Source organism: Ceratotherium simum, chromosome 40 (assembly GCF_057802395.1).
Source record: "Ceratotherium simum simum isolate JZ-2026a chromosome 40, ASM5780239v1, whole genome shotgun sequence".
In the NCBI taxonomy this organism is placed as follows: domain Eukaryota; kingdom Metazoa; phylum Chordata; class Mammalia; order Perissodactyla; family Rhinocerotidae; genus Ceratotherium; species Ceratotherium simum.
Window position 1 is genome coordinate 5,567,270 of NC_141939.1, and position 17,520 is coordinate 5,584,789.

At 35.4% G+C, this 17,520-nt stretch overlaps 1 protein-coding gene across 4 annotated transcripts in view; it reads right to left on the bottom strand.

Moving 5' to 3' along the window:
• The window catches only part of MGAT4A (alpha-1,3-mannosyl-glycoprotein 4-beta-N-acetylglucosaminyltransferase A), a 127,618-nt gene that overhangs the window by 39,907 nt on the left and 70,191 nt on the right, over positions 1–17,520 (bottom strand). For 3 of the 4 annotated variants that reach the window (XM_087426195.1, XM_087426194.1, XM_087426196.1), the window contains one exon: positions 478–524. In XM_087426195.1, the coding sequence (XP_087282321.1) occupies positions 478–524 (47 nt within the window). The remainder of the gene's footprint in view (positions 1–477; positions 525–17,520) is intronic. The other variant, XM_087426197.1, reaches the window with a different exon arrangement.

Sequence of the window (17,520 nt, forward strand, 5' to 3'; positions counted from 1 at the left end):
TAAGCTTTCCATCTGTTACCTACAATGTGCCTTGCTCACAGTAAGTGGTTACTCAATCTTTGCAGAATAGAAGAAAAGATTTAGACATAGTTTAACATTGAGGTTTGAAACTGCTACATGACTATCTGCCCTGACAGCAGAAATTTTTTTTCTTGGTAAACAGAGGGTGAACGATGTAAGTAATCTCACAGGACTCTCTATGTTCACTGTCTTCAAGATTAAAGACTGTTATGTGATAGTGTTACATATATACAATATTCAAGTCTTTTCTTAATGAAACACACCAATTTATCCCATCAGATGACTGGATATACATGCACCTTCTTTATGACAATGTAAAAGACCAATGATAGGTGGTCCAATGAACACTGAACTCCACAGAGAAACGAACTATAAAAGAAGGCATTTTCTTTTACCAAAAGCCAAGAGATAATAGTAACTAAAGTATTTTCATTTCCATAATTAAGAAGAACTTACTCTCTCTCCAGGTTGGCTACAACACCGTGTACATAATCGCTATCTGTCTAGGAAAGAAAAAAACATTGTATCTACATTCATGTTTTTATATTTTTATTTAAATTTTAATACTGAACTCAAAATAAAATAAACGATTAAAACATTCATTGAAAACATCACATTAAATTTCCAGACAACTTACAGGATTTGCATTTCTGTGTTTTACTTTGCTGCACTAGTATATATCATTGAGTACTTACTAATACAATAAGCAGATTTGTAAGTTTTTATTATTTTCAATTGTCTATGTTCAATTCACTAGAAAAAACTGAGCACAGCAACTATTTCTACTTCTTCTGAAAAAGCCAAACTATAAGTAGTGAATAAAAAACAGATGCAGCATACTATAGGGAAAGATTTTTCCACTTGGAATCATATAACCTAGGTTCAAGATTTGCCTCTGTAGCCACTGGCATGTACAATCTAAAGCAGGTCACTCCTCTGAGACTCTGTTTCCTATCCTATCAAAAAAAAAAAGTTGGGAGGAAATGTTATCTCAGAGACTATGACATTAAATGATAAAACTATGTAATAAAAAGCTGTGTTATTATTCTGTACTATTATTATTAGGCTGATAATGAGAACCCAAGTCCAGAGCACTTCAATCACAGTTAGAAATAAACGTTGATCACACCCATGTACTTTTAAATTATATACCAGTGAAGATCCAATACTCTCTCTCAATTTTAAATACAGTGACAGCTTATATTAAAATGCTCGATTGTTAAAAGGAGTCAATGATACATCAAATATCATCTATATTATAAAGACTGCCAAAACACTTAATACTTGAGGAAAACAAAGATAAAAAAGATAAAGCTTAAAAGCTGAGATACAAAAAGATAAAGGGGCCGCCCGGTGGCGCAGCAGTTAAGTGTGCGCACTCCGCTGCGGCGGCCCGGGATTCGCAGGTTCGGATCCTGGGCGCGCACCGACGCACCGCTTGTTAAGCCATGCTGTGGCGGCGTCCCATATAAAGTAGAGGAAGATGTGCATGCATGTTAGCCCAGGGCCAGTCTTCCTCAAGAAAAAAGGGGAATATTGGCATCGGATGTTAGCTCAGGGCTAGTACTCCTCACAAAAAAAAAAAAAAAAAGATAAAGCTTGGGGCCGGCCCAGTGGCATAGTGGTTAAGTTCTCATGTTCTGCTTCGGTGGCCTGGGGTTCACCAGTTTGGATCCTGGGCGCAGACCTACTCACCGCTCATCAAGCCATGCTGAGGCGGCGTCCCACATAGAAGAACCAGAAGGACCCTTAACTAGGATATACAACTATATGCTGGGGCTTTGGGGAGAAAAAAGAAAAAGAGGAAGACTAGCAACAGATGTTAGCTCAGGGCCAATCTTCCTCAAAAAAAAAAAAAAGATAAAGCTTAACCTTGAAACTACAAAACTATTGAATTATAAAAAGTTGTTTTATAAAAGTTTTTCTGTAAAAGCATTTTAACTTTAATTTCTGTTAATTGAAAGTAATTCCTATTTTTACTGTTAAATTTAAAGACTTAGAAGTAAGATATCTTATTAAGACCACATCCTTCAAACTCTTAACAAAGAACTATGGAGATACAACTGGCACACAGCTCAAAACCCTCTACTTCCGCTACATAAATCCAAACAGTGATCTCTTTTTGAATAAATTATCATCCACATGTTTAACCAACCAATGAGTATCTTACTATAAATCAGACTATAGTTTTGGAGAATATGATCAAGGCTGATTTATATAAACTTTAAAGAGTTTACCAACAACCTGAAATTCAATTTGATGAGCATTTATTGAGTGCCAGTGATGTGCCTATCCAAGGAAACAGGAATACAAAGGGAACAGCTCCCTGTTCCCAGAAGGCTGTCCGGGGGGGTGGGGCGCAGAAAGAATAAGCTTATGTGAACATAGATTTATTATGTAATGTGTGATAAAATTTATAAAATACAAGTGATCCATTTCTAATACCACATGTAATTCTTAACGTTAAATGCTAACTGATGTGACTAGCAAAAGATTCGCTTAAATGACTGAAATTGATGTCATTTACAACAGAATCAATCCTTTCTCGTATCAGCTAAGGGGATTGTTCTGGGACACCTCTGAAGAAAGCTAAACGTATAACTGGCCTTTCACAATCTTTGTTTGAGATTTCAAGTGTAATCTTTCAGTACTTGATAGAACGGGTAAACAGAAAATGAGTAAGGATAGAGAAGACTTGAACAATGCTATCAACTCAATGATACAAAGTCATAAGAGGTTACTTACAAGGTAACCATCGAGGTACTGGCTATCATCTTTATTTTGATGGCCTCTTTCCAGAGACCACCTATGGCCTGTTTGGCTAATTCAACCTCTCTGTCTTACCAGGACTCATCCAGGACAGCAGTGTGATCTAAGCTTTTCCGCTCAGCATCCCATTGATCATGCATTCCCAATTTGTACACAGGTATCTATGACTTACACGTGTACTATTGATAGCATATTATACGCCCTACAATATATCAAAAGTAGAAAATTTCACAGTATGACATATTCCAGTGGATTATCTTACACATACCCTGTCTACGGGCAGAGGCAAAGCTCTAATTAACATCAATTAACTTACAATATTCCTTTTAGTGTTTTCTGTTTATTTTTGTATCAGATTTAGGCTCAAATGTCAAATCTTCAGAGAGACTTTGACTATCTTGTTTAAAAAGTCACCTTTGTTTTTTGTCTTTTACTGCATACTATTTTTATGGCACTTACTAAATATTCAGTTATTTATATATATATTTGTATATATTATTTTTGGGTTTTTATGGACTGCACTTTACACTAGTTTTAAATTTCACAAGGCAGAGATCTTGTCAATTTTATTTATTAATCTATACTCTGAGCTTGACAACATGGACACGATATAGATATTTATATCTCAGCTTATGATGTAGGCACCAAGTAAATATTGGTGGAATGAAACGACTAGAAAGAAGACCGTAAATTTACGTAGAAAAGACATTTTTTTTTTTTTTGCTGAGGAAGATTGTCCCTGAGCTAACATCTGTGCCCATCTTTCTCTATTTTGTATGTGGGACGCCACCACAGCATGGCTTGAAGAGCAGTGCGTAAGTCCATGCCCGGGATTCAAATCTGTGAACCCCAGGCTGCCGAAGCGGAGTGCGTGAACTTAACCACTATGCCACTGGGCCGGCCCCTAAAAGACATTTTTTAAAACCAATTTTTACCTTCCTTCAAGTTATTTAAAATTCAGTCCTTTTAATTTTATGTTCTCTTTTGATCTGGTGCTTAAAATTTCTTCTTTTCATGTGGGTAACTGTTTTACAGCAGTCTCAAGTCTCTGACATTTGTAACATTTATTTATCTTTCATAGGAGCTTGCTTCTAACTTTCTGTTTTATTCTCTGGACCATTAGAAATAAACTTCCAGGGCCCGGCCCCGTAGCCAAGTGGTTAAAGTTCCACACGCTCCACTTCAGCGGCCCAGGTTTGTGGGTTCGGATCTCAGGCGTGGACCTACTCCACTCACCAACCATGCTGTGGAGGTGTCTCACATATAAAGTAGAGGAAGATGGGCACACATGTTAGCTCAGGGCAAATCTTCCTTAGGAAAAAACAAAAAAAAAGGAAATTTCTATAATCTATTTTAAAAAGTATCTTTTCACTCAGATTTCTATTTCACATATTTTCTCTTTGCAGTATTACAGAACACAATAGCTACAGCATATTCAAAAATGATGTTATTTCATATATTGATTGATTTTAATTAAAAGTTTCCCTGAAATCAATTGACTTTGTTGCAATTTACTGACTGCCATGACATTTCACAAAGACGTATTTCTTTTCAAATGGGACTCTATAAATCACTGATTTATAATAACAAGATTGGAATTTACTACTATCGTTTCACTTAATTTATACACTACTGGTAAATTGATTCTAAAGTCAAGTATATATGTTGATGAATTGTTATGTGTATATGAGTATATGTTGGTGAATTGTTGTCAATATTAGTGGCTTATTTGAACTCACTTTTATGCTTCTTAAACTTTCTTAATATATCCCTAAGAGAAGCTACATGACCTTGTACTCTCACAGTTCCATATGCACAATCTGAAATGCTTGTTTTTTACATCTAACTTTTTTCTCTCTCTTAGTTTGTGTGTGTGTGTGTGTGTGTGTGTGTAATTCACATAACATACAATTCACCTATTTAAAGTCAGAATTGTGCAGCCATCATCTCATTCAATTTTAGATCATTTTCATCACCCCCAAAAGAAACTCTGCACACCTTAGCCATCGCCCATTAATACCCTTCTCCCCCCAGCCCTAGGCAACTACTAATCTACTTTCTGTCGCTATAGATTTTTATAATCTGGACATTTTATGTAAGTGCATCATATAACATGTGGTCCTTTGTGACTGGCTTCTTTCACTTAGCGTAATGTTTTCAAGGTTCCTCCATGTTGCAGTATGTAGCAACAGTATCTCTTAGCATTAATATAAACATATTTAATTTTACTTAACCATGAAGCACACTTGATTCTCCAGGAAAAAAAATGCTCTTTCTTCTTTTTCTATGTATGCCCACTTTCCTTCTCACCTATCCCAAGCATACTGTTCACATACCTCTAGAATATACATACTTCATTTTTAGATTCACAGATACATTCTCAGAATTGGATGATGACACTACCTTTTAAAAAGTCTCCACATGCCTTTAAAAAATATTTCAGGAAAAAGTGCTCTCTTAACTTAAAGTAAGCAAGCCCCAAGATCTCAGACACTGCCTGTCTTATTGCCAACAATTAAGAGTGGGGGAGAGGCAAGTAGAGGCCATAGGTCTAATAAACCACTCTGATTAACCATCCCCTGGCAACCCTGTACTCCCTTTCCTATTTACTCTGATTTATTCTCCACAACACTCACTACTACCTAACATATTATATATTTGTTTTTTATCTGTCCTTCTCTATAATGTAAGCTTCATTGGGAAGAAGCTTTGTTTTATTCAATGATATGCCTAGCACTTACCACTGTTTCAGTAAAATTTGTTGAATTACAAGCAAATTTTACGGGATATTATATATATATACAATTTATTCCCAATCAATATTTGTATGATTTATAACCAATGTATAAGTAAACATCTTAAAATATACCTGCTAAAAAATTACAGGCCAAAAATACTACTGATGTACCAATATAGTAATCTGTAATTTAAAATCAAGAATAGAAATAACTAACAACTAGACAGATAATATGCAAGTCTACAGAATACTTGAACACCACTATCAACCAGCTTGACCTCACAGACATCTATAAAACACTCCTCTTAACAAGAGCAGAATCCATACTTTTTAAGCACACATGAAACCTTGCCCATGATAGGCCATGTGCTAGTCCATGAACAAGTATTGATAAATTTAAAAGGTCTGAAATCATACAAAATCTGTTCTCTGCTACAATGGAGTTGAATTAGAAATCAAACAACAGAAGGAAATTTGAAAAATCTACAAATAGGTAAAAATTAAACAACATGGGTGAAAGAAGTAATTGCAAGGGGATTTAGAAAGTATTTTGATCTGAATGAAAATAAAACCTTGACATATCAAAATTTATGGTATACAGCTAAAGTGACACTTAGAGGGAAATTTATAGCTTTAAATTGCATATATTAGAAAAGAAGCTTTGCAACCAATAATCTAAGCACTCACCTTAAAAATCTAGAAAAAGAATAGTAAACCAAACTAAAAGTAAGCAAAAGGAAGGAAATAATAAAGAGTAAAAATTAATGAAACAGAAAATAGAGAAATGATAAAGTCAATAAAACTAAAAGTGTGTTCTTTGAAAAGATCAAAGAATAACATTAACTGAATAGCATCATGGGGAGTTTTTCTGCTTTACCTGACAGCCAGCCCACTAGAGCTTAAAAGACCTAAAAGGTCTGAGAGGGGGAGGAAACAGGGAAGGGAAAAGAAAAGGAAATGGGAGGGGAGTGTAGGAAGAATGAAGACAGGAGACTGCTGTTTAGTGTAACGAACTTTGTAGAATTATTGTACTCTTTAGCCATGTGTGTGTATAACCAATATTTTTTTCAAAAAGCAAAAAAATATATACAGACAAAGGTACAGAAAAAAAAATTCCTGTGTAATCCTTGACTACAAGTTAAGGGCATGATCTATTGTCTAATGGATTTTTAAAAGATTTTTAATCTCCTCCAGTACCTTCCTCATTTTCGTTTATTAAAAAAGATCACTAAAGTAATTATTAGAGCTTGAGAAAACATGACTATAGAGAGGGCTGCTGTTTCTAAGGCTACTATACTCCTGAGGTGCTTTGGGTGGAAAAAAGTTCCAAAGCATTCAGGTAACTAAACCCTGGGTGAAAGCACACTAAACTGTCTAACTAGAAAAGACTAAACCACTTACACAGAGCTCGCCTAGGAATATAGCATTGACATTATACACAATTATCAATGAGAAACAGATACAAAACCTGCAAACTCTATTTTTGGTAAGAACAATACTAATAACCAGAATTCTCAGGCTCAAAGAAGATTCAGTTTGGTTCCAACAACCAGAGGTAACGTGAAGAATTGCACAGACTAGCTATATTTGCAGGAAACAGCTGGACTCTGTGGCAGCTACAAAGACATAGTCTTTGGTTAAAAAAACCAACCAGTCTCGAATACTACTCTATCCCCTCCTTTCTCTGTAACCAGTGGCTAGGAAAAAAAGCCATTTCCTGCAGTGATGATTCACAAAAAAGGAACCAGCACAGCAACTACACAAAAATTTATGAAAAAAAGGAGAAATTCAGCAAAACCTATGAATAAAAACAAAAAATATCAAAAAGATACATCAACATGTCAAAAATATATATATCAAAACAGATGAAAAATTGTGACCAAATATTTCCCTACTGATTTAAAAGAAAAGAACACCAAATTGAAGCAGCTGCCACTATGAAGCAATACCAGATATTAGAAATCATTGTAATGATTCTAAAATATACACGGAAATGCAAAGGACCTAAAATATCTAAAGCAATCTTGAAAACAAAATTGGAGGAGTTAATCATACCTGACTTCAATACTTAATTCAAAGCTATAGTAATCAAGATAGTGAGGTATTTGCATAAGGATCAACCCACAGACCAATGGAACAGAATAGAAAAAAGATCCACACTTATAGGGTCACTAGATTTTCAACAAAGGGACCAAAGCAATACAATGGGGAAAGGAACTTGTTTTCAATAACTGGTACTGGAGTAAATGGACATCCACAGGAAAAACAATGAACTTTAACACCATCTTAAACCATAACAAAAATTAACTTAAGATAGATCATAGACCTAATTTAAAGTTAAAACATAAAGTTTTCAGAGGAGAAAATCTTCATGATTTGGGGGTAAGCAAGGGTTTCTTATTTATTAGGTCATGGTGAGCAATAATTATAAAAGAAAACACTGATAAATTAGACTTCATCTAAATTAAAAACTTCTGCTCACCAAGACAATGCGGAAAAAAAAATAGAATTCCACAGATTCAGAGAAAATATTCATAAAATACATATTTGACAAAGGAATGGTATCCAGTATACATAAAGAAGTCTGATAACTAAACAACAACAACCCAACTTTTAAAAATGGGCAAAAGATTTGAAGACACTTCATGAAAGGAGATACACCAATAAAATGGATTAATGATGGAGGCTGGCTCAGTGGCGTAGTGGTTAGGTTTGCGCACTCTGCTTTGGTGGCCCAAGGTTTGCAGATTCGGATCCTGGGCGTGGACCTATGCGCCACTTATTAAGCCATGCTGTGGCAGGCATCCCACATACAAAGTGAAGGAAGATGGGCACAGATGTTAGCCCAGGGCCAATTTTCCTCAGCAAAAAGAGGAGGATTGGCAATGTTAGCTCAGGCTGAATCTTCCTCACACACACACACAAAAAAAGGATTAATGATGGATAAAGGATGGATAGGTAAACAGAGATGTGATAAGTGAAAATACTAAAACCTTAATAGTAGAATCTAGGTGGTATGTATACAGGTGTTCACTGTAAAACTCTTTCAACTTTGTTGTACGTCTTAATATTTTCATAATAAAAACATACCACTCAAAAGTTCTCCCCTGAAATTAAAGGAGACTTGACTCTATATACCTAAAGAATATATTATGTGCCAGAGAAAAACGACCCACAATGGTTGAAATCAAGACATATTATAGAAAAACTACTAGGCTTTAAAGACAGAAAAAGAATCATGTGGGCAACCAGGCAAAACATGAGTTCCTTAAAGCAAGAAGTGAGAAATATGAAAGCCCACCTGGCTAGCTTCAGCAATAGCACACCCCCGCCCCACCCCCCCCAAAAGAAAATATGACTGAAGGTTTCTATACCCAAGCAAAGTATAAAGGCAAAAGATAACATTTTTGACCAAACAGGACCTCAAGGAAAATTGCTCACATGGACCTTTCTTGATGAAATTAGAAAATAAATTTTAATCAATAGGTTAGCAATTTACAAAGAACTTTATGTTTATTTAGGATTAAGCAAATAAGTACATATCTTGTGGATCTTGAGAGCCAAGTTTCTCACTGCTGGAGAAAAAAGTTAAAACTAAGGAATGCGGGAGGCTAGAATGAACCTTGTGGTAGTGGATTGGAATCAAAAGTATCACTATAAACTCATGATTTTTAATATATACAGATAAATGCACATAGTACTTATACAGATGTACATATGTGTGTATGCATGTGTACATATGCATACATGTATTTTCTAGCTCTGTCCACTGAAAGGGCCAGAAGCAATGATCCCTCAGGAGCAATGAGCACATTTAGAACCCAGGTCTTAGTTTCTAATACTATTCTCCAATAAAAGGAACCAGGTTCTTTGGGGACATGGCTGATTCCACGGCTGGGGCAGGGAAAATACAAGCCTAGAACATCTCACACCGCTAGAAAAGAAGGAAAAACAATGGGGATATATTAAAAGGACAGAGTGGCCAACTTCAAAGAGCTCCCAATGGCCAAATTTGGGATAATTTGAGCAACAAAGTAAAAAAATTATAGTAATATCCACAACTCCACACTGATATGAATAACTGACAAAATAAATAAAACTGGGGAAAAGGATAGCCCTTCCTTAGAGTAGAATTTCAATTAATAAATGTAGAAGGAACTAGAAAAATCACCATTCAGTAAACACCACAACAATAGTTGTCGCAGGCAAGAATCATCAAAGATGTTAAATTAGTTGGCAAAAAGTTCTAACAAGAAATAGGGTATTTCCATGATCTCAAAATATAACTCCACAAGACAGCTACTAAGTACATATGGATAAAGAGTATATTTACAGTAGAGAAAGCTGGCAAACACCATCTCAATCAAGATATGAAAGCTAACATTGATGGTTATGAAATATATCAAATCATCTTAATACGAGGCTGTGAAAAAGACCACATCACTTCTATGGTATTCTTGCTAAAAATGAATTTAATCATAAGGAAACATCAGACAATCCCAAACTGAGAGACATTCCACAAAATAATCAGTATTCTTCAAAAGTATCAACGTCATGAAAGGACATTAGCAGGATATTTAGAGAAATCTGTGTAAGTTTTATTGATTAGTTAATAGTATAGTATCAATGTCAACTTTCTGCTGTTGATAATTACTTTATGGTTATGCAAAATGTTAAAATCTGGGGAGAGTGGCTGAACTCTCCTGAATTAGGAACTCTGTACAATTTTTGCAAGTCAAAATAGTTTTAAAAAATGAAATGTGAAACTTTCTCAAAAAATAAATAACCAATCTAGAAAACAAAAAGCCCTTACCAATTAGAAAGTTTAAAAACTCTCTTGATCATCTCCTTGGTCAAAGAGGAAATACAAACCAAAATCATGCACTAACAAGAATGAAAACATTACACATGAGAACCTATGAGATACAGCTAACACAGTGCTCAAAAGAAAATTCATATTAATTCTTATATTAACAAAAAGAATTATTAAAACAAATCGATTTAGCATCTGGGTCAAGATGTTTGAAAAGTATACAATGGAGCTAACAAAAGCAGAAAAAATTAGTAATGTTAAAAGCAGATATTAATGAACTGAAAAACAAAGAGAAATAATAAATAAACCCAAATGATGGTTTTGGAATAAAAAAATAAAAACAGATCCACTAGCTAACCAATCAAAAAAGGAGGAGGGAGCGCAAATACAAACACACACACAAGAAATCAGGGGGAAATAACCTCAAAAAAAACAAGAGTCTACTTTACTCCACTCTGGATAAAGCAAATTTTAAAACTTCGATGAAATGGATAATTTTCTAGGAAAATATTTTATCAAAACTGACAAGAAATCTAAATAGCTCTTTATGCTTTAATATGAAAAGTTAACATTATACCATCTATGTAGAAATGGGGAGAAAAAGAATATATCCACATATACAGCCATTAAATATCTCTGAATGGGTACAACAACCATTAACAGCTGTTGCCTGTGGAGAGGTAAATTGGTGGCTAGGGAACGGCACTGGAAGGGACACTTTTTAAGGTATAGAACACACACATTTGTAATTTTTAAACCATATGATCATATTACCCATCCAAAAAATTAATTTAAATAAATAGGAAATAATGTTTCCTAGTAAAGAAAATATGTAACAGAAAATAAAAATAAAAAATAAAAGCTCTACATCAATTTGATCAATTCTCTTTGGTTATTCAATCTCTGTATTCATTTATAAATTTACCTGCTTTGTAAATTTCTGCCCATAGGCAGCTAACTAACCAGTACTGTTAACCCAATTTAAATCAAAGAATTTAAAGAAGGCATAGTAAAGGCCTCAGGCACTCACAAACTAGAATGTGTACAAGAGTAAAACCAGAAAACTGAATAATAAGCAAAACTGTTTTCATACAATATAATAAACACTCTATGAAGCTGGAAATTCTCTAAACTCAGTTTTTCAGAGACTATCTTGAGGTGATTTTCCAACATGATGAATTTGTTATTTCATTATAGAATCTCAACTCAAATTCTAGTTTAGAAACTTAACAACTAAACATGGCCTTTGGACTGTTTCTAGGCAAATTGTAGAAACAATGTGAATAAACAGAACAATATAAAAGATGTGCCATCTAACGTTCTCTTTCCAATTTCTCAGCAATCTTTAAGGCTATGATCAACATAATCTAGTTGTTAACGGTTTAGACAATATTCTGCCTGAATCCCACCTCAAAAACTCATCTCATCTTTTTCTTTCACTTGGAATAGCATTTAACCATCTATGTCTGAACATTCATGTTGATTGCCTGTTCTGTTTAGGTGGTGGTCACACAGGCATACCTCAGAGATATTGCGGGGTTCACTTCCAGACCACCACAATAAAGCGAATATTGCAATAAAGTGAATCACAAGAATTTTTTGGTTTCCCAGCGCATATAAAAGTTATATCTACACTATACGGCAGTCTATTAAGTGTTCAATAGCATTATGTCTAAAAAACAACATACATACCTTAATTAAAAAATACTTTATTGCTAAAAAAATATCATCATTTGAGCCTTCAGCAAGTCATCATCTTTTTGCTGGTGGAGGGTCTTGCCTTGATGTTGATGGCTGCTGACTGATCAGGGTAGTGGTTGCTGAAGGCTGGGGTGGCTGTGGCAATTTCTTAAAATAAGACAACAATGAAGTGTGCTGCATCAATTGACTCTTCCTTTCACAAACGATTTCTTTCTGTAGCATGAGATGCTGTTTGATAGCATTTTACTCACAGTAGAACTTCTTTCCAAATTGGAGTCAATCCTCTCAAACCTTGCCACTGCTTTATCAAATAAGTTTATGTAATACTCTAAATCCTTTGTTGTCATTTCAACTATCTTCACAGCATCTTCATCAAGAGTAGTTTCCATCTCAAGAAACCACTTTCTTTGCTCATCCATAAGAAGCAACTCCTCATTCATTAAAGTTTGATCGTGAGATTGCAGCAATTCAGTCACATCTTCAGCCTCCACTTCTAATTCTAGTTCTCTTGCTATATCTACCACATCAGCAGTTATTTCCTCTACTGAAGTCTTGAATCCCTCAAAGTCATCCATGAGGATTGGAATTAACTTCTTCCAAACTCCTGTTAATGTGATATTTTGACCTCTTCCTATGAATCACGAATGTTCTTAAGGACATCTAGAATGGTGAATTCTTTCCAGAAGGTTTTCAATTTACTTAGCCCAGATCCATGAGAGGAATCACTATCTATGGCATCTAAAGCCATACGAAATGTACTTCTTAAATAATAAGACTTGAGAGATGAAATTACTCCTTGATCCATAGGCTGCAGAATGGATGTTGTATTAGCAGGCATGAAAACAACATTAATCTTGTTGTACACCTCCATCAGAGCTCTTAGTGACCAGGTGCATTGTCAATGAGCAGTAATATTTTGAGAGAAATCTTTTTTTCTGAGCAGTAGGTCTCAACAGTGGGCTTAAAATATTTAGTAATCCATGTTATAAAAAGATGTGCTGTCATCCAGGATTTGTTGTTCCATTTACAGAGCACTGACAGAGTAGATTTAGCATAATTCTTAAGGGCCCTAGGATTTTCATAATGATAAGTGAGCACTGGCTTCAACTTAAAGTCACCAGCTGCATTAGTCCCTAACACGAGGGACTGTCCTTTGAAGCTTTGAAGCCAGGCATTGACTTCTCCTCTCTAGCTATGAAAGTCCTAGATGGCATCATCTTCCAACATAAGGTTGCTTCGTCTACATTGAAAATCTGTTGTTTAGGGTAGCCACCTTCCTTAATTACCTTAGTTAGATCTTCGGGATGACTTGCTACAGCTTCTACATTAGCACTTGCTGCTTCACCTTGCACTTCTGTGTTATGGAGACAACTTCTTTCCTTAAACCTCATGAACTAACCCCTGCTGGCTTCAAACTTTTCTTCTGCAGCTTCCTCGTCTCTCTCAGTCTTCACAGAATTGGAGAGAGTTAGGGCCTTTCTCTGGACTAGGCTTTGGCTTAAGGATATGTTGTGGTTGGTTTGATCTTCTACCCAGACCACCAAAACTTTCTCCATATCAGCAATAAGGCTGTTTAGCTTTCTTATCACTCATGTGTTCACTGGAGTAGCACTTTCACTCTCCTTCAATAATTTTTCCTTTGCATTCACAACTTGGCTAACTGTTTGGTGCGAGAGGCCCGGCTTTCAGCCTGTCTCAGCTTGTGACATGCCTTCCTCACTAACTTGAATCTTTTCTAGCTTTTGATTTAAAGTGAGAGACATGGGACACTTCCTTTTACTTGAACACTTAGATGCCATTGTAGGGTTATTAATTGGCCTAATTTCAATATTGTGTCTCAGGGAATAGGGAGTCCCAAGGAGAGGGTGAGAGATGGGAGAACAGCCAGTCGGTGGAGCAGTCAGAACACACACAACATTTATCAATTAAGTTCACTGGTCTTGTGTGGGCGCACTTCATGGCACCCCAGAACAATTACAACAGTAACATCCAAGATCACTGAACACAGATCACCATAACAAATACAATAATAATGAAAAAGTTTGAAATATTGCAAGAATCACCAAAATGTGGCACAGAGACACGAAGTGAGCAAATGCTGTTGGAAACATGGCACCGATAGACTTGCTTGACAGAAGATTACCACAAACCTTCAATTTGTAAAAAACACAACATCTGCGAAGCACAATAAAACAACATATGCCTGTATAGCAATTCAGGTATTTTTGAACAAGATACAAGCTGTGTCCATTAGGAACTTAGTTGCAACCAACAGAAACTGACTCTGGCAGAGTAGTCAGAAAAATAATTTACTGAAAGATGACTGGTTAGAACTCATAGAACCTCCAGTTAGGCTGAGGAATCAGGCTAGAAAAGTATCAGAAATAAGGCTGGACCACAGCCAAAAATCACAGAATGCTCCCAGTGCCACAGCTTTCAAAGCCCTCACCATCAGCTTCTGGACTCTGCCCTTGTGCCCCCTGGAAAGACACCACCGACACCACCACCGTCTATCACCAGAATGGACTGTCCACAGGCTCTGCTTCTCTAGAAAATAAATTTCTTCTAAATATATTTTCTTATTTTATGTTACTGGCATACAGAATATAAATTGATCCTATATCCAGCCATCTTGATAAATTCCCCTATTATTTCTAACAATTTGTCTGTTTATTCTTTTGGGTTTTCTGTGTCCTCCGAAAATAATGAAGCTCCACTCAAAGTCCAGGATAGTAATATCCAAGCAGCTGAGCCCAGGTCACACGCCTGAACTGGTAAAGCAAATATCTGGCATTTTTAGTTTCCACGGTAGGAGGCAGGCACTTCCTCCCACCAAGATTCATAAAATGGGGATTTCTCCAAATAGAAGAATGGAGCAGGAAAAACTATTTTTGCTAAAATCCGGAGTACACTGTAGGAAAATGTTTTGTCAGAAATGATAATGAGTGATAGAGATAATATAAATAATAATATACTATAATAAGAAATATTATAAATCACAAATAATAGCATAAATATATAACATAAAAAATAAGGAGGCATACAGACAACAAAAAATATACATATAAAAAAATTATAACTAAATTCTAAGTCAAAGTAAACACAAGAATGATACAATCTCAAAATATGAACACCACACTTGGACCACATCATGGATCTTTCAGAGCAACTCCTTCTGCACTTGCAGAATGCAGTCAGTGAACTTTCAAATAATGCATCAACAGTCAACTGTTCAAAACTTTGCATGTTCTATAAATGTCTCATCATATAGGCACAATGGACCCCTAAGGGAGAAATCCCCAGAGAGGAACAAAGAACAAAAATAAAGCTAATAATTACTTTTCTGTCTCTCCTCTATTCCCCAAGGGGCATTTTATGGTCCCTCCCTTCAAGAAAAAAAGAATATGAAGAACAGAAAGTCAAACAGGCACGAAAAGAGTATGATAGCCTTTACTGTCTATGTGTATTCTTCTCCAGTTCTTTTTCCTTCTTAATTTTCTCCTCATATGTTAAAGTGGACCAGAGATAATTCATACCTTTACAAAAACTGAAAATGTTTGCAAAAGATAGATTTACTTTTGCCTATTTACTCTAAATTAATTTCAAATGGAAGACTGGGGACAGTTTCATAAAAGGAATGAGCTGGAACCTGAAGGATGAATAAGAAAGAGAAGGCAAGAGGCAATGTTTCAGGCTAAGGAATAACACACGTAGAACTGAGAACACACAAGGTCCACATAATGACCTGGGAGTAGAATGACTCGAGCACAGACCTATTAAGACTATGATATAAAGAACTTTCAATAAACAGATGGGAAACCTGGAGGAGAAGCAGTTTGGAGAAGCCAGATTAATTTAGTTATGGACAGATTAAGAGTTGTCCATAAAACAATTCAAATAATGTTATCAAGTACGCAGTTGGAAATATAGGCTCAGGAAGAGGTGAGAGATCTAGATCTAGGAACCATCCCACATGCAGATCATGGTCAAAGCCACAGAATATGTACTTGTCACTAGTATTAAATGAGCCCCAGGCTACCAGACACTTAGGTTAAAACAACAAATCAAGGCAGAAGCAAATACAGTGATTAATAATTTTAAACTGCCTAAAAGCAATTCAATGAACTGTGTACATTAACTCTTCTGTTCAGAATAGATTTTCTTCCAAATATTGAAATTCTATATACATATACACACAAATACTGCAATTCAGGAGGGGAGTCTGCAGAGATCAGAATAATGCTGACACTTGTACTGCATTTTCACTTTACAACACCTCTCCACATGCGATCTCATTGTACCTCCCTGCAACAAGGTTGAGCTCAAAAAGCTCAATAGCATTATTCTCATTTTAGAGATGGAGAAACTGAGACTGAAAGAAAAAATGACCTGCTCAAGTGTCAGTAAGTGGTAGAATCCAGACCCTGAACACAGGTCGTCTGACTCCAAACCCAGCATTATTACATCTTGGTGATCAGAAGAATGGCTATGGCAAGAAGGTCTTGAACCTTTACGTACACGAACCTCTGTCTATAGACTCAATATTACTTTTAAAGTGTATAAGGACAGTTTTTGATTTTATAGTTTTAAGGCTTTTTTTCTGATTAAAAATCAATACATGTCATTGTAAAAAAAATTATAATTTCACAAAACTGTATAAATTGAAAGTGGCATCTCCCCATAATCTCAACTCTCAAGATATCTGCTACTAATAGTTTGGAGTGTATTCCACAAGAGCATTTTCTCTATTCATTTTATTAATGCACATGTAAGAGCTGTATAAATGTGTGTATGTATGCTTGAATATATTTCCATACTCTCAAATGTTTCTACTGGATCAATATTTAGAATCAGAACATTGGGTCACAGAGTAAACTTTAAATTTTAATAGCTATTGCCAAATTGCTTTCCAAAGAGGTTGTACCAGTTTCTACTGATATACAATGAGTGACTGACAAATTTGATTACTTAAAATGTAAAATTTCTACAAAAGACAAAAAACATCATAAACAAAGTTCGTGCAAAGGATAAACTGGACAAAATATGTCAAAGAGTTAATTCTTCTCATGAAAATTTCTTAAAAATAAAAAATTACAAATGAAAAATGAGCAAAGGCTATAAAAATAATTATAAATACAAATGGTCAAAAAACATACAAACTAACATTTAATCCCACTCAGTAAAGAAATCAAAATTAAACAAAAGCAATGTATTATTTTTTACCCATCAAACTGGCAAAAAAAAATCTGAAGACTCATATTATCTAGCAGAGCACAGAGACAGGGAAACAAGCCCTCTCACAGATTGCTGGAAGAGGAATAAACCAGCTCAGCTTGTGTAGGGCATTTTGCCCAGCTATGAACATTTTAATGTATAGGACCCTGACCCAGCAATTCCACATTTAGGAATGGATCCCATGTTAGTAACTATACAAGTGCACAACAATTCATTTACAGTAATGCTCAATGCAGTGTTGAAA